This window comes from Rhinatrema bivittatum, chromosome 2 (genome assembly GCF_901001135.1).
Source record: "Rhinatrema bivittatum chromosome 2, aRhiBiv1.1, whole genome shotgun sequence".
Lineage (NCBI taxonomy): Eukaryota > Metazoa > Chordata > Amphibia > Gymnophiona > Rhinatrematidae > Rhinatrema > Rhinatrema bivittatum.
In genome coordinates, this window is record NC_042616.1 from 31,294,247 (window position 1) to 31,312,987 (window position 18,741).

The 18,741-nt window shown below is 46.3% G+C and overlaps 1 protein-coding gene across 2 annotated transcripts in view; it reads right to left on the reverse strand.

The window, feature by feature from the left end:
• The window catches only part of LOC115083759 (oocyte zinc finger protein XlCOF6-like), a 61,815-nt gene that overhangs the window by 35,689 nt on the left and 7,385 nt on the right, over positions 1-18,741 (reverse strand). For both annotated transcript variants that reach the window (XM_029587763.1, XM_029587764.1), the window contains exon 3: positions 8,911-9,024. In XM_029587763.1, the coding sequence (XP_029443623.1) occupies positions 8,911-9,024 (114 nt within the window). The remainder of the gene's footprint in view (positions 1-8,910; positions 9,025-18,741) is intronic.

The window sequence follows — 18,741 nt, forward strand, 5'->3', positions numbered from 1 at the left end:
CGAGGGGCGCAAAAAATCGAAGACAACATACAACAAAGAAAAGGAGAGGAGAATACCGAAGACCATAGTTAACTGGATCACGGCATTCCATTACATGGCCAGCGTAGTCGGTAGGAAGGATCCTTCACAATACGGACCGATGCTGGCGTACGCAGTCAATATCACCAGAGCCTATCAGCAGCATGGCGGATGGTCATGGCTGAATTACGATGAACAGTTTCGGGATAAGATGGAGGAGAACAGATATATGACCTGGGGAACTCAAGACGTCAGCCTTTGGATACAACATATGACATGCAAGACCACGGAGCAAGGAGCGAGACCCAGGGGCTCAAGAAGAACTTCCCCGTACAGATTCGCAACTAAGCCGTTACACGCCCACGATAACACATGTTGGAAGTACAACAAAGCCGTATGTACATTTCAGGACTGCAAGTTCAAGCATGTGTGCACAATCTGCGGCGCTCCACACCCCATGATAAAGTGCAACAAGAAAGCTTCGCCGGGGAGTAAGGTCAATTCATAAGAGGATACAATGCGAGAAGGCACCTTCACCCTTACGACCGATACAATACGAGAAGGCACCTTCACCCATACAACTGGAAGCATTGAAACCTTGGCTCCAGTTATACCCAAACAAGGACAAGGCAAATAAAATATGGCAAGGATTCAAAGAAGGATTCGTGATCCCATTCCAGGGACAATTACAAGGAGAAAACACCAACAACTCTCCTTCGGCAATGAAACACAGGGACATCGTACTAGAGAAGCTTCAAATGGAATTAGCATTAGGAAGAATCGCAGGTCCATTCAAGCGGCAACCATTCCACCACATGTTCCTATCGCCTTTAGCCGTTATCCCGAAGAAGGAAAAAGGAAAGTACCGACTCATCTTAAACTTATCATCCCCGCCGGGAAGGTCAGTAAACGACCACCTTGCGCAAGAGGACTGTTCGGTACAATACACATCCTTCGATTCAGCACTGGCCCTGCTGCGGACGTGTGGAAAAGGAGCCATGATGGCGAAGGCGGACATAGAATCCGCCTTCAGGCTGTTCCCAGTGCACCCTGATAGCTTCCCACTACTTGGTTTCACTTTCAATAATCAATTTTACTTTGACAAATGTATGCCCATGGGGTGCTCCATATCATGCGCATACTTTGAGCTTTTCAGCACCTTCCTACACTGGGTCGTAGCAAAGAAAACGGATTCAAGCAATATCATACATTACCTTGACGACTTTCTATTCGTCGGCCCGCAAGACTCCAAAGCTTGTGGAAGACTGCTAGCACAGTTTCAGTTCATCGCCGCCGAATTAGGCGTTCCATTAGCACACAACAAGACGGAAGGCCCAGCAACTACCATATCATTCCTAGGAATAGAATTAGACTCCACAAGAATGATAGCGAGGCTACCCGTAGAAAAGGTAGTAAAGCTGCGCGACATGATACGGCAATCGGGATCCGCTAAGAAGATAACACTACGAGAGGCGCAAGCCATATTGGGAACCCTGAACTTCGCATGCCGGGTGATCCCCATGGGAAGAGCGTTTATGAGAAGACTAGCGGCAGAAACCATAGGGATAAAGAAGCCGCATCATTTCCTCAGGGTTTCAAAAGAAATTAGAGACGACTTCAGAGTATGGAGCTCTTTTCTCGATAGCTACAACGGGGTGTCAGTCGTTCAGGACGCTCCTTTATCCAATCGGGACCTGGACATTCAAACAGATGCATCGGGCAGTTGGGGATTCGGTGCCCTATGCCAAGGGGAATGGTGCGCGGAACCTTGGCCGGAAGATTGGAAAGAGAGGGGCATAACAAAAAACATCACATTCTTAGAACTTTTCCCAATATGGGTAACGCTGGTGCTGTGGAGCGAAAAGCTAAGCAACCGCCACATCATCTTCTGGTGTGACAACCAGGCGGTAGTGCACGTCTTGAACACGCAATCCGCAAAATGCGCAATAGTGGTGAACCTACTGAGGGAAATAGTCTTGCAGGCGCTAAAATGCAACATAACCGTAAGAGCTAGACACGTGCCGGGGGCGTTAAACGGCGCAGCCGACGCTTTATCCCGGGCTAAATGGAATTTATTTCATAAGCAGGTCCCTACAGCAGACGAATCACCAACAGCAATGCCGGAACGGTTATGGCAAATTGGTCGGATACAACAAAAGACCTGCTACGAAGATCAGTAGCATCAACAACATGGACCTCATACTGCAAGAGCTACGAAGTAGTATCCAGTTTCCTTCGGAAAAACGGATGGAGACAGGGACCGGCAAAAAACGAGCTTCTCATTAAATTCATCGCCTACGAAAAAGACAACGGTGTATCCAGGAACACAGTCATCAAGCACCTCGCCGGAACAGCATTCTTTTTCAAAGCATTCGGTTGGGGTGACCCCACGAAATCATTCCTGATAAAAAAAATGTTGTCAGGTTGGGCAAGGAAGATCGGCCCAAACAAAGACAGAAGGCACCCCATTACACACAACATGCTGAAAGCGTTATGGGTAGCACTAGCGGACATCTGCTCATCTAAGTACGAGATCAAGTTATTCAGGCTTGCCTTCACCTTGGCATTCTTCGGTGCGCTCAGAATAAGCGAATTAGTAGCCCGCAACAAGAAAGACGAGGGAGGGAGCGGGCTACTGCGGAAGAACGTACAGTGCTCATCGGAAACCCTCAGCATTACTATAAACAGATCAAAGACCGATCAGCAAGGAAAAGGCGCTATACTACATCTCAATAGAATAGCAGGTTGTAGGACATGCCCAATCTTTAATTCACAAGAATATCTAGCCGCCCGCCCAGATCGAGGAAAGCATCTACTGATACATCACGACGGATCACCACTGACAAGATTCCAGCTGGTAGCAGTACTAAAATCAGCGGCTAACAAACTGGAGTGGGATATCAGGAAGTTTAGCTCCCATTCGTTCCGAATCGGCGCGGCAACAAGTGCGGCGATGGCAGGTTTAGACAAAGAGACAATTAAAAGGATCGGAAGATGGAGGTCGAACGCCGTCGATACTTATGTACGACTGGACAAGGTTATATCCCACTGAACTAATCAACCTCTTGATTCTATTTTACAGAACAGCGGGTACAGCGGTCAGCCTGGATCATTGGCCACTCATATGTGAGATGGGCGGCCAAGAGAGCGAGCGGAAGACCGTACGGGCGACATCTCGGTTTAGCATCACACGGGTGGAACATCATCTGGTTAGGAAAGTCGGGCATGCATTGGAAGCAACTATTGCCCTGGTTACGGCGCCTAAAGGAAGAAAAGGCGGCTCCAGACGTGATAATCATGCACCTGGGGGGCAATGACCTGAATTCAACGACATGCAAAACTTTGATACAAATGGTACAGAGAGACCTGGTCACAATATCGGAATTATTCCCGAACACCGCATTGGTCTGGTCAGAAATCATTCAGAGGCCAAAATGGAGGGACTCTAAATTATGGAACAGAGGCCGAAAGAAGGTTAACAAGCAGATGGAAACGTGGACGCACAAAAAAGGGTGGCAACAGATTAGGCACCAATGGGCAGAAGATGGGTGCCAGGGTTTGTACAGAAAAGACGGGATACACTTATCTGACATAGGATATGACATATTTAACAATATGTTACAAGAGGCCATAGAAGCCTACAAGGGGCCATAGAAGCAGAGGGCATACAGTTAGAAAAGGCCGCAGCTAAGTAATTAAAATGGGGAACGCGAGGCAAGGTTACACCTACCTCACGTTATGGCGGTTACCCGGGCCGGTTGGCTATATGGTAAGGGATGCCGGAGGCATCATTGGACGGCGTCATAGTCGTCAGCGCCAGGGAGGCGCGGATAAGGCGGTGGGGCCGCAAAGAACACATGGCGGGACCACCAGCGGACCTGGCTAAAAGACGCCCGGCTAGGTACGGCGGGCAGTTAGAGGAAGAACATCGGCTCGGGTATACCAGGAAATTTTATGCAAATGTATTAAGGAATAAAGCTGCGGCCTTTTGTTTACACCAAATAACAGTTGTAGCGTGTTTACTTCAATCACGGGTGTGTTAATGGGGAGTACAAGATGGGAAACGGGGTTGGCGACAAAGGAACGCCAATACAGATTGAACAAGTGGTGGCTGCTAACGTTAATAGGTGGGCCCAGGCGGGATCGCCGAGCCCACAACAATAACGGACGCGCCACCCCATGTCGGGCGGCGGTCCGAAGGAGCTGGTGGGCGGGACGAGGGGAGAAAGAATAGGGCGTCATCATCGGGCGCCCACGGCGCCAGATGATGACGCAACGGCCCCCTTAAAAGGTGATCGCGGAACGGCGATCACCCCTTTTCAGACGAGAGCCGGGAGCCAGGCGAAAGCCCACCCACCCACCCTACAAGAAGCTTAAATAAAGAATTGAGGTTAGTCAATTTCATAAGGCAAGGAAGAAAAGGGAGGGTATTGTCGCAGCTTTGGTGAAGGCGGTTACCCGGGCCGGTTGGCTATATGGTAAGGGATGCCGGAGGCATCATTGGACGGCGTCATAGTCGTCAGCGCCAGGGAGGCGCGGATAAGGCGGTGGGGCCGCAAAGAACACATGGCGGGACCACCAGCGGACCTGGCTAAAAGACGCCCGGCTAGGTACGGCGGGCAGTTAGAGGAAGAACATCGGCTCGGGTATACCAGGAAATTTTATGCAAATGTATTAAGGAATAAAGCTGCGGCCTTTTGTTTACACCAAATAACAGTTGTAGCGTGTTTACTTCAATCACGGGTGTGTTAATGGGGAGTACAAGATGGGAAACGGGGTTGGCGACAAAGGAACGCCAATACAGATTGAACAAGTGGTGGCTGCTAACGTTAATAGGTGGGCCCAGGCGGGATCGCCGAGCCCACAACAATAACGGACGCGCCACCCCATGTCGGGCGGCGGTCCGAAGGAGCTGGTGGGCGGGACGAGGGGAGAAAGAATAGGGCGTCATCATCGGGCGCCCACGGCGCCAGATGATGACGCAACGGCCCCCTTAAAAGGTGATCGCGGAACGGCGATCACCCCTTTTCAGACGAGAGCCGGGAGCCAGGCGAAAGCCCACCCACCCACCCTACAAGAAGCTTAAATAAAGAATTGAGGTTAGTCAATTTCATAAGGCAAGGAAGAAAAGGGAGGGTATTGTCGCAGCTTTGGTGAAGGCGGTTACCCGGGCCGGTTGGCTATATGGTAAGGGATGCCGGAGGCATCATTGGACGGCGTCATAGTCGTCAGCGCCAGGGAGGCGCGGATAAGGCGGTGGGGCCGCAAAGAACACATGGCGGGACCACCAGCGGACCTGGCTAAAAGACGCCCGGCTAGGTACGGCGGGCAGTTAGAGGAAGAACATCGGCTCGGGTATACCAGGAAATTTTATGCAAATGTATTAAGGAATAAAGCTGCGGCCTTTTGTTTACACCAAATAACAGTTGTAGCGTGTTTACTTCAATCACGGGTGTGTTAATGGGGAGTACAAGATGGGAAACGGGGTTGGCGACAAAGGAACGCCAATACAGATTGAACAAGTGGTGGCTGCTAACGTTATGAGCTCTTTGCAATTAGGGGCATCCCATGCATAGATCTCTTCGCAACCAGAAGCAACCGGAAGGTTCAGAGGTATTATTTCGTCTATCCAAATCCAGGAAGATATACACCGGATGTGTTCCTCTTTCCCTGGGTGGGGACCCTGTTCTATGCATATCCCCAATACAGTTGATAGTCCAGAAGTGCACTGCAGATGTAGCGGTCCTCATCCTCATCACTCCTGCCTGGCCCAGGCAGCTGTAGGACGCATATCTAGTTCAACTTTCCGTCAGTCCTCCAATTCCTCTGGGGAACAGTTCAGATTTACTGACCAAGGAAGCGGGTACCCTGTTACACCCCCATGCATTCCTCCCTACAGTTGACAGCATGGAGATTGAGAGGACAGTACTGAACCATCTCCATCTACCACCGGGACTCCAGGATATCCTGGAAGCAGCCAGGAAACATTCCATCATAAAAACTATGCGTTAAAATGGCAGCGCTACCATCTGTATTGACAATCGACTGGAGTGGACCCATTCTCTTCTTCGCCAGAAACGCTGCTAAACTATGTGCATTCGCTCTTTTGGACAGGATTAGCAACATCATCTGTCCATGTGCACTTAAGCGCAGTAGCGGCGTACCATCTTCTGACAAATGGACTCCCTATTTCAAGCTATCCTCCGATATCATGATTTAAGAAAGGCCTTCTAAAACTTCCGCCACCAATCTCCAAACCTCCGGTTCCCTGGGATATAAAGATAGTATTCCACCTTTCAAACCGATGGACACTGTCCCTAGGAAATATGTAACCTGGAAAATAGTCTTTCTGGTTGCAGCAACTTCAGCAAGACGGGACGGTGAGCTTTAAGCTTTAGTTCACTATGCACCATATTTACAGTTTTACCATGACAAAGTCGCCTTACTCACACATCCATCCTTCTTATCAAACGTTGTTTCAGCTTGCCGTCTGAACTAGACTATAACATTGTCAGTCTTTTTCCAAAACCACACAAAAACAACAGAGAAAGCCTGCTTCCCAGCTTAGACTGTAAGAGGGCTTGGCCTACCACAAGAGACAAACTCATGCAGCTAGCCGAGCCTCACAACTTTTATGTATCCTTCAGTCCCAATGCACAAGGACTACCGGGAGCAAAAAGGACGTTGGCTAATTGGATAACTCAATGCATTCAATTCTGCTATTCACGCATCTCTACTACATTGACGACCGCCTTTAAAGCACATCAGGTCAGAGCTATGGCAACTTCAATTGCTCATCTGCACAAGGTGCCATTGTTGGATATTTGTAAATCAGCCACTTGGTCTTCCTTCATACTTTCACGTCTCACTACTGTCTTGCCCAACAAGCACTTCCCCTTCCTCCTCCCGTTCCCCTTCCCCCCCTTTTCCCCCAAAACAATAAGCCCATGGTTCCAAACTTTTTATATTTTTAATAACCTTATATACTAGCATTCTGTCTAGTTATTACCAATTTTTATGTAAAGTTTAAAAATTCCATTTTATTTTGATTATTTTATTTTTGGTTTTAAATCTGTGAACCGTTTTTGATAAAATTTCTTTTTTAAAAAACGGTATATAAATACTTTTTAAATAAAAAAATAAATAAAAAAATGTTGCACCATTCTCCTACGGATCAAGCCTGTCCATGGAATTCACGAGTTGAGCACAAATTAAGCAAGTAGTTTCTACAAAGTTGACCGTATCCTCCTCCAGTGGGTAATATCAGTGTGCATACAACCACCTTAAGCTGGGAACGCTCAGGCAGCATGGCTAATTCAGCCTGCGTATCGACGGGAAGAAAGCAAGATTGCTTACCATAAACGGTGTTTTCTGTAGACAGCAGGATGAATTCGCCTTCCGAACCCGCCCTTCTCCCTGTATAGCCTCTCATACCTTCGCTGCACTTGACCTGCTAAATTATCAACTGAGGAGAACAGGCAATTACGCAGGAAAGGCTGTGAAGGCGCATAGAGTTAAAGCTCTGTATTCTTTGAGAAGCTCTGCCTCCGAGCCGTCCGAAGGACGTCCAGTCAGCATGGCTAACTCATCCTCCTATCTATGGAAAACACCACTGACGGGTAGGCAAACTTGCTTTTTCTTTCCATGAATCCTGCAACACCAGTCCAGTCTAATCTTTACAGGTGGATTTATTTCCCCCTACCAGCAGATGGAGACAGAGCACACTGTCTTTCCTTGTGACATCATCACCAATACTTAGCAGTGGTGAAACAGCGAAAGATTCGGTATTCACATGACAAAGCATAAAAAAACAGAATAACCATTAAACTTGTAAATAACAAGAAAAACTCCCGAACAATTTTGGGGAGAAAGTCCTTCTATACCCAGGAACCTGCGCCCTGAAGGAAAGAATAAGGAGAAAAAAACAAAAAGGAAGGACAGAAGGAGGATGACAACATATCAAACAGAGCCCTGCACCCTAGAACAAATATATATATGATGTGACAATAATTTACAGCTTCCATGAGAAAAAAGCCCAACTTGCGCAGCTCACAATTTTTACGTCGCTGAGCATATGTACTTGTTAGTTATAACCTTGTCATATCAACTGCAGGCAGATTATAAATTACAGTAGCAACTTGCGCACACCCATATACATGCGGATATGGGCACTTGCGAGCAGCTTTGAAAGTTACCCTCTTAATTCCGTACGGCCTTTGGGTTTTGACGAAGAATACAAATAGTATTCTGTGATTTAATTTCCGATATAAATACACATGTGAATGTTATTTAGATTTAATAAGCAGTCTGATCACAATGATGTCTTCCGATTGCAAAGTCACTGTATAAATGATTCAAGTGGGCTTTTCCTCTTTTGCAGGGAATTAACCTGCACGTGAAGGCTCAAGATGGAAGCCTGTGGCCACTGAATGCTACACTGAACTCCATCCCCACGCAGAAGTGTTCGAAACCCAGGCATTGTCGGGCTGGCTGAAGAGGATATTTTAAGTTAATTAGATTTTCACTTATATGAATATCAGAAAAGACATGAATATTTTATATGCATAAGAAAAATGTATTTAAAAAAGAAAATATTGATTTGCATAAAAAAACCAGTATTGGGGACCTCTGATTATAACTGGGAAACATTAACATAAGGATTTTGGTTCATTTTATGATGGTCCCAACATTTAGTTAATATTTATGCAAAAACTGTGTGGCATTGAGGATTCACTAGGACTATTTTTATGGAAAATTTTGGTTATGTAAATATCCTTTAAGTAATCAGAAGAATGGTCAAACCAGCCTCTTCTTAACCCCTACTCCCTATGGACAGAGAGGTGCCCCCAGGCTGCCCCAGGAGTCCTCCCCTGAACCTGAGCTCTCCCTCACCTCTCCAGGAGCTTTCCAGTCTTCTCCTGTCGCTTGGGTCCTGCTGGTCCCTGACCCACGGATCTTCCTCATGCTCGATCTTTGATATCAGAGAAGGTTTCCCAGCTGAAGGGCCTGTGCCAAGCCAAAAAGAATCAAATCAGACTGCTCTGAAATTAAGGAAATTAAACAAACATTTGCACTGTGTCAGGCTCATTGTGATGGGACATGGAAGGATGCAGAAGTAGTTCAACCTGCTGTGCTCCGTGGACTCTCGGTCCACTTGAGATTTCAAGATATCTATAATGAATATGCATGAAATAGATTTATATACAATTGAAGCAATGTGCCTACAAATCTCTCTCATGCATATTCATTAGGAAATCTTGAAAACCCGAGTGGAAGAGTCCAGGGGGTTGGCAATTTGCTTATCCCTGGAATATCACTGCTGTCAATATTTAACAGGAGATGTTTGATAAAATGCAAAAATCTGAGGAAGTAAATGGGGACAGGAAAGCAGCCAATGTAGTTTCCATGAGCCTCAAATGACAAGATCTTTATCCTTTTCATAATATCAGTTGAACAATTACACAACAAGTGATGCATGCCACACTGAAGGGCATTGATCTTCCTAAAATGAATTTGCTTTTCTTCTATGGCTTTCAGCTTACCCGGTTTGTTTGAATAACAACTGTTACGAGTTTTAGCTCTGTCGCGATAAATCCCAAGGGTTCTTCAGGAGGGAATTTTGAAAGACTTACTCCGAGGTTGTGTGTGTAAAAAAAATCAGCAAATATTCTTCTGTGCATGGTAAACAAACTTTTACAAGGGTAGGAGTACATGTGCGGTACAGGACGGTCGCTGACACTGTGGCGCAGAAAACTCTCGGCCTGATTTTAAAAGGGCCATGCACGTAAATTATGGGGGCTACGCATGTGGCTGGACCTTGCACGTGCCACGTGCATTTTACAACAGGCCCAGCCACGCGCGTAGTCCCCATTATGCGCAGAAGTACCGGGCCCTGCAAAAGGACGGACAGGGGGAGGCATAGTCTGGGCGGGAGTCCTGGGGAAGCAGGCATCGGCAACCGGCCGGCGCGTGGAGATTACTTGTGCGCCTCCGAAGCAGTAAGTAATCTGGGGATAGTTAGGGGAGGTTTAGGGGGCAGGGAGGAGAGGGAGGAAGGATAGAGTTAGGGGTAGGAAACTTCCCACCCAGTCCGCTCCTTAATTGGAGCGGACTGGGAAGGAACTGGGAGAGGCCCGATTGCATCACTGCGCATATTTTGTTAAAATCCCGCCCCCCACCGCGCGCGGACACGAAAATCCGGTGCGCATGCGCGACGCGCGCATGTTATAAAACTGGCACGTCCGTGGGCGCGCACCGGGAACCGCGCGCGCGGGACTTAAAATCAACCCCTCTGGGCGCAACGAGAGAGGGTTTCAAGGCCCTGCCAGGGCGAGGTTTGGAAACACGCTCACATTTTATAAATAATACGCATCTTCAAACACGCGTGCCTGCTTTTACACCTGCTAATCAAGCTGCGAAAATTAAATTGGACCTTTGAATGCATTTTTTGGATGGGGAGTCCAGAGCAAGTTATGGAGGGCGTGGGAGAACTGGTGGAGGTCTCGGCGAGCTGATGTTTGAGCTGGATGTGCAGTGTAAAGTATTGTCATAAGTGAGGCATACGATTACCTCAGGCAACTTTATAAAATACCTGTCCTGCTACCTAAACTGAGGGTTACTGAGTCCAAGTTACAGTTATTTCCTGCGTAAAATGTATGCGCGTGATTTTAAAAAACTGGTATATAAGCTATGCGGATCCTAGCAGTAAAACGTGTGTGCGTACTGAAACGCACGTTCATTTTGGAGGGGGAATAAATGGTATTTATAAACCTCGGCCCCTGCTGCACAGTTAATAAAGCTCCTACTTATCTGCCAAGAGTAGACGAGATCTGGTTTAATGTCTCGTCCTAACACGGCGGCCCCAGCAGCAGAACGCCAAACACAGTTCGGCAAGCTGGATCAATGTGAATTCAGAGAGAGGGAGAACCCCTACTGAGCCAGGCCTCTCTTCTCAATGTGTTTGTAAGAGATAACGCGGAAAGACAAGTCGGGAAAGCTTTGCCTTTTTTGAGAATGATACCAAAATCTGCAACAGGGTAGACAGCCAGGAAGGTGTGGAAAACATAAGGCAGGATCTAGCAAAGCTCAAGGAACGGTCTCGAGTCTGGCAGCTAAGATTTAATGCTAAAACTTGCAGTGTAATGGAAGAAGTGACGTCACCAGCTGGGATGGCTGCTTGAGCTATGAGCTCTCCACCAAGATGCCATAAGAAGCTGTTTTTTCAGCCCAGCATTTTTTTTTTTTTTTTTAGCACTTTTCTAGAGTGTCTTCGATCTCCAGGCACGGACCCTGATGTCCACACAACGAAAAGTGGTGGATCTGAAAGATTTCTCTTACATGCTTGGAGAAGAGACGGCTGAGAGGGGATATGATAGAGGTCTTTAAGATCATGAGAGGTCTTCAACGAGTAGATGTGACTCGGTTATTTACACTTTCGAATAATAGAAGGACTAGGGGGGCATTCCATGAAGTTAGCAAGTAGCACATTTAAGACTAATCGGAGAAAATTCTTTTTCACTCAATGCACAATAAAGCTCTGGAATTTGTTGCCAGAGGATGTGGTTAGTGCAGTTGGGTTTAATAAAAGTTTGGATAAGTTCTTGGAGGAGAAGTCCATTACCTGCTATTAATCAAGTTTACTTAATGAATAGCCACTGCTATTAATTGCATCAGTAGCATGGGATAGACTTAGTTTTTGGGTTCTTGCGGCCTGGATTGGCCACTGTTGGAAACAGGATGCTGGGCTTGATGGACCCTTGGTCTGACCCAGTATGGCAATTTCTTATGTTCTTATCGGAAACACCGTGGCTGGCAAGTAGCTGAAAAACCTGGTCAGGAGAGGCATGGAGTTGCTAAATGAGGAGCACAACGATGCTGTGGGGACTGAGAAAGCGTCAGGCTGACAGAGAGTGCCTGCTATTCCAAGATGATGGCTTGGTTTCAAGATTTAAAATCAGACTTAGCCTTGTTTATAGACGAGATTACAGGCATGGTGGTGGAGCTGAGAAGTGAAATTAATGACATTGGGAATCGTATGAATGATGTGGAGAACAGTGGGGGAGAGCAAGCGGATGCTAGCTTGCAACAGCAAAAAAACCGGTGGGAGACTGAAACAGGCGAATTCTGACATTCTAGCTAAACTAGAAGATCTAGAAAACTGCTCTCGCAGAACCAATTTGAGATCTAGGGGTGTGCCTGAAACGGAAAACTTTGCAGATAGTGCAGAGACAGTTAAAAAAAAAAAGAAATCCGCACAGCAAGCCTGGCTCCATGGAAATTCTGAAATCCTGCTGGATCCTGACTGTGCCTTGGATGCCCCGAAGGGCAATCTCCCTAGAGATATTGTGGCCTGCTAGCACGACTTTCCAATGAAGGAGTAAGTGGTGCTGTGTGCCAGGGGCTCTGGGTAAGCTGCACATAACGATCTCTCTCTCGCCACACTGCGGAAGCGTACAATGCTGAAGGAGGTGACAGATTTTCCCGAAAAAGGAAAATATTCACTAGAAGTGGCTAGTCCCCTTTTGGTCTGGCTTTTAATATTAATGGGCTCAACTCCCAAGTGACCTTCCAGGTCATTTCAACCACCTACGTCTCCATCCTCGGTTGGGCAGGTTTCATCAGGGGAACGCTCAGAGTCTTCTAAGATGGCAGTGGGTATCAAAGAAGGGTAAGAGGCTACGCTGTGATCAGGAGGCGTCCCTTCGAGCTGTGCCTTTCATATTTGGAACAGCGCCTTTATAAGAGGGTGATAGACAGGTATACTAAGAGTGTCACCTCACCCTGCACACCTCCCGCCCCTTTTTTCAAGCCCCGGGACATGCGCACGACGCAGGGCCTATGCAAAATAGGCTTGGCTCGCGCAAAAGCGGGTTTACATAAGAACATAAGAGAACATAAGAAATTGCCATGCTGGATCAGACCAAGGGTCCATCAAGCCCAGCATCCTGTTTCCAACAGAGGCCAAACCAGGCCACAAGAACCTGGCAATTACCCAAACACCTAGAAGATCCCATGCTACTGATGCAATTAATAGCAGTGGCTATTCCCTAAGTAAACTTGATTAATAGCAGTTAATGGACTTCTCTTCCAAGAACTTATCCAAACCTTTTTTGAACCCAGCTACACTAACTGCACTAACCACATCCTCTGGCAACAAATTCCAGAGATTTATTGTGCGTTGAGTGAAAAAGAATTTTCTCCGATTAGTCTTAAATGTGCTACTTGCTAACTTCATGGAATGCCCCCTAGTCCTTCTATTATTCAAAAGTGTAAATAACCGAGTCACATCTACTCGTTCAAGACCTCTCATGATCTTAAAGATCTTAAAAGGGTTACGCACGTAACCCTTTTAAAATCTGCCCCTATGTGACTTACAAATCCTCAGACCTCTGATTATATATATATATATTAAAGTAGGAGGTTTTAATCTGACATTCTTTCTTTTAAGCAAATCCTTGGTGTCTAGATTGGGCCGAGCTGAAATTAGGGGTATGATATGGGTGAGACCATATTCCTGTTTGTCTTGATTGTTTTACAGAACAGTGGGAGGCAATTTTGGAGGCCGAATGACAACCCTATTGAAGGATGAGGAGTGTTGTAAGAGTTTTGAGAATGATAAGTAGGAATATTTTCAAAATAATACCACAGATGAGATTGGTTTTCCGCTGGTCTGGGATGGCTTTAAGCTGTCATTAGTGGATGTTTAATTGCACGGGCAATAAAACAAAAAGAAAAAGAGAGGCTTTGTGCAGAAAGCCAAGCATACATCCATTGGAAGACTTACACAAACAGAGAGGAGATATAGAGATCTTGCAAACCTTGGAGGCTGAAAGATGTAAACTTAAAGCTTTTGTGTGGATAACTCCTTTAAATAGATATGGATAAGCAATCTTATGTAGAGTTCGGAGATAAAGTGAGCGGCTCAACAAGCCATATTATGTATAAAAAATATTACAGAAAACTTTCTATCTGATAATAATAAGATTAGAGAGCGCGTTGCTCATTTTTACTAAAATCTTTATAGTGGAGATGTCACAACTAAGGATGAAACTGTTGAGGCGGATTGTGATACATTACAGGAGGAACCTTGCAAGACTGGAAGATTGGGCATCCAAATGGCAGATGAAATTTAATATGGACTAGTGCAAGGTGTTGCATATAGGGAAAAATAACCCTTGCTGTAGTTACACAATGTTAGGTTCCATTTTAGGAGCTACCACCCAGGAAAAAGATCTAGGCATCATAGTGGATAATACTTTAAAATCGTCGGCTCAGTGTGCTGCAGCAGTCAAAAAAGCAAACAGAATGTTAGGAATTATTAGGAAGGGAATGGTTAATAAAACGGAAAATGTCATAATGCCTCTGTATCGCTCCATGGTGAGACCGCACTTTGAATACTGTGTTCAATTTTGGTCGTTGCATCTCAAAAAAGATATAGTTGCGATGGAGAAGGTACAGAGAAGGGCTACCAAAATGATAAAGGGGATGGAACAGCTCCCCTATGAGGAAAGACTGAAGAGGTTAGGGCTGTTTAGCTTGGAGAAGAGACGGCTGAGGGGGGATATGATAGAGGTCTTCAAGATCATGAGAGGTCTTGAACGAGTAGATGTGAATCGGTTATTTACACTTTCGAATAATAGAAGGACTAGGGGGCACTCCATGAAGTTAGCAAGTAGCACATTTAAGACTAATCGGAGAAAATTCTTTTTCACTCAACGCACAATTAAGCTCTGGAATTTGTTGCCAGAGGATGTGGTTAGTGCAGTTAGTGTAGCTGGGTTCAAAAAAGGTTTGGATAAGTTCTTAGAGAAGTCCATTAATGGCTATTAATCAAGTTTACTTAGGGAATAGCCATTGCTATTAATAGCATCAGGAGCATGGGATCTTCTTAGTATTTGGGTAATTGCCAGGTTCTTGTGGCCCGGTTTGGCCTCTGTTGGAAACAGGATGCTGGGCTTGATGGACCCTTGGTCTGACCCAGCATGGCAATTTCTTATGTTCTTATGGCTTATTTAAATTCAGTACTGCAACCAGGACTTCTTCTGGATTTGCCGTCTAGGTTGAATATCTGACTTTGAAGTATTACAGGCAATTAATGTTGCACAGGAGGTGGACCCTTGGGCCGAGATGGGGTTGAAGCTACCCGCAGGGCAAGCCCTACGGGTCCCCACCATCAGCAGGCGGAGCTGGCTGATTGACAGAGGCTGTCTGGAGCTTCGCCAATACCATCCCTCGTTCCCCGCAGGTTGAGCCCTTGGGTATTGAGGCCAACTGGTCTTAGGTGGGCCTACGTCCTTGTTCTTCTGAGAGGTGGTGAGAGAGTCATCCAGGGGCCAGCAGCGGTAGTAGAAACAGGAGAACAAGTCCAGAAGAGGCAGAGTCCTGGAGATCCAGGCGCCAAGGAGAGCAGGAACAAGACAGAGGGCACCCAGGTAAGAACAGGCCAAAGCCTGAGAGGCCAAGACCAGACTAGATTCAGCAGAGGCGTGGAAGAACAGGCTGTGGTCAGGGCAGGCGGCAGGCAAGGAGAAGTGGCAATACAGGCACGGATCAAACCAGGAGTCAAGCAGAGGATGGTCAGGTGAAGGAAAGTTCAAAACCAAGAATCAGGCAGTAACATAGTCAGGCGAGTGGAGGTCAAGCCAGGTATCAATCAGAAGCGTAGTCAGAAGAAACAGAGGTCAAGCCGGGTATCAATCAGTAGCGTAGTCGGATGAAGCGGAGTACAAGCCAGGTGTCAATCAGTAGCGTAGTCAGACGAAGCAGAGGTCAAGTCAGGTATCAATCAGTAGCGTGACAAGGGGTAGAGACGATCACAGGAACAGGAACGGATATCAGGAACAAGGCAGGACCAGGAATCACGAACACAGATGAAGCAGGAACAAACCGGGAACCAGGAACAAGCAACTAGTACACGACAAGCGTGGAGACCTGTTGCCAAGGCAAGGAAGAACTGGCTAGGCCCGGCCTTATGTATCGGGGGACTCACTGACATCATCATCCGGGGTCGCGGGTTGGTTTCCCGCCACGGCCCCTTTAAAGGAAGAGCAAGTGCGCACGCGCGCGCCTAGGGCGAGGCTACCAAAATGGCCAGTGGCCTTCATTTTCACGAATAAGGGGACAGACTTAAAAGATGTATACCTTAGAGCAGCGGTATTCACTCCCAACTCTCAAGGGCCACAAACAGGTTGGGTTTTTAGGCTATTTACTTCTTTATTTATAAAATTTATAAACCACCCATCTTGCAATTCCTAGGCTAGGTACTGCAAAATATACATAAAAATACAAGAGAAAATAACCGACATAATAAACTAGACAAACAATTAATTCACATAGCATAAAAGCCCTACCACAACTGAATGGGTTACAATGGGCTAAAAAAAAAAATGTACAGTGCCATCTGACCTGTTGAAAAGCATTAACTTACTTGCTTATTCTATGTTAAATAAGCAGGTTTTAAAACCTAATTTGTGTTAAAAGCCTATTGAAATTAAAAAAAAAAACCCAACCTTCAACCTTTTTCTAAATGCTTTCATGCCCACCTCACTGCAAACATGGTCAGGAAGACTGTGGCACGTCAGCACTGGCTTTGCCACAACAAAAGCTCATTTCTCTTGCCTCGCAGTGGTAGTACTGCTTCAAGGAAGGAACCATTTAATACATGATTTTCCAAGGATTTAAAAAAAATGTGATGGTGTGTAAACTTTCGATAACGCAGTAATCCAAGCCGGAACCAGGGAGTGAAAAACCTTAAAAAGCAACAATAAAATCTGGAATGTCATACTCCACCCACATCACTGCTAGCCAATGTAACGACTCTAAAAATCGGAGTAATATGCTGCCCTCTAGCTGACCCAACAACTATGTGGGCCGCTGCATTTTTAGCAGATACAGGCAGCTCCAGGAAAACTGAATTATAATAATCTAAACCATTTATCACTGTAGTGTGAATTACAGTCCGAAAGGCCTCTACAGGTAAGAATGGTTTTAAACGCTGCATGATAAGCAGTTTATAGAAAGCGGTCTCCATTACTTTCCTGATGTGCAGCTAGAAGGAAAGAGAGGAATTCAAAATCCCCCCCCAAATTCTGCACCTGAGTAGGGATAGGAATGTCGATGCCTTGGCTGCGTGGGCCGATTCGAGAGACCCCTACGTAGGGGGAATACAGGAGTCAGGAGCAGGCAGGTCAGGCCTGCAGTCTTCTGCCTGGCCAGCCATCTTCCCTTTGGGATGAAGCCTCCGGCGTTCATGGCTGGCAGGACTTATGGAGGGCAGTGCACAGGGTCGGGGCAGAGAGCTCACAGGAACAGGCAGGCAGCGGATGGGAAGGGGACCTGGCACAATGAATCCACACAGGGAGTACACTGAAGATAGTGACAGACAAATAAGTAATAGGGAGCATAGGACCACAGACAAACAAGGGTTAGACAATGCAAGGAACAATCTTATTTTATTTCCTTCCTTGCGCTTGCTCTGTTTAGGCCTCCCAGTGGCCTTTCCTGACTTGGTCCCTTGTCGTCTAGGCCTCTCGGTGGCCTATTTAGACTGTATACTCCATGCCTTGTCTTTGTCCTGTCTAGGTCTCTGGGTAGTCCGTCTGTTTTTGCGTCTTGTCCTTGAGTTGTCTAGGCCTACTAGTGCCCTATCTAGCCTCTTGCCCTTGTCCTATCTAGGCCTCCCAGTGGCCTCTCTTGCATATCTGTTCCATATTTTGTCCTTTTCATATCTAGGCCTTCCAGGACCCTTCCGTTCCTTTGTGTTTCTAGCCCTACTCTTGCTTTGCTTGGGCCTCTTGTGGCCTTTCCTGCCAGTGTACTCCTAGTCCTGCTCCTGTCCTGCGTTCGGCAATCTGTGGTCCCTTGTCGTGTTTTCCTTATAGTCTCTTCGATACTAAGCAAGGAGTACAAAGATAAGGGGCCAAAGGCAGCAAGGAGACTCCATGCTGAGGTGGGAAGTATCCTGTGAGGGAGGGTTTTATAAGGCTGGCCTGGCTGCGTCATTATTTATTTATTAATCGCTTACAAACTCCTAAGCAATTTACAAGTTACATACAAACTTTAAAACAAACAGAATCAAGAAAGAGTATCATGCGGCCTTCTAGGCACAGACTAGAAGGGTCCGAGCATCCCACTGAGGACCTCTGCTGGCAGGAAGCCGCCTAGAAACCAGAGTCATTACTGTTAAGACCTTCAATTTAAACAGTATCAGGGATTTCGATCTTGTTAGCATTAACTGCTAGCTTATTTTCAAATAGCCATGTCTATGTCTTGATATTACTCGCCACTCTGTAGAAGAGGACCGGAAGGCTCATCTGCATACTGTTTCCAGCATCCCCCAGGAAAGGACACCAGAGGTCACAGTGAGCCTCGGAGGCTTCGAACTCCACAGCCCCAGCCTCACATCCTTTGCAGTAGAAGAGGAATCTTAAATCTCTCAATTCATTGAGATAAGATCAACTTAATGGTGGTTGAAGAGGACTGAAAGTATAGCTTTGGGAAATCTTAGAACTTAAAGTTTGGAGAGACGTGAAATAGTGTGATATATTTTTTAGAATTTGAGTGTGTCTGAGATAATAAGTGAGCAAGAGGGAGTTAATTCTAGAGTCTGTGTTTCCTTCCCCCTAACCCAAGCTCATCCCTTGATTTATAGGCAAAAGACACTTTCTTATTAAAAATCAATCAGGTTCTTATCTAAATCATAGTATTGCACTAGCCCTTATTGAG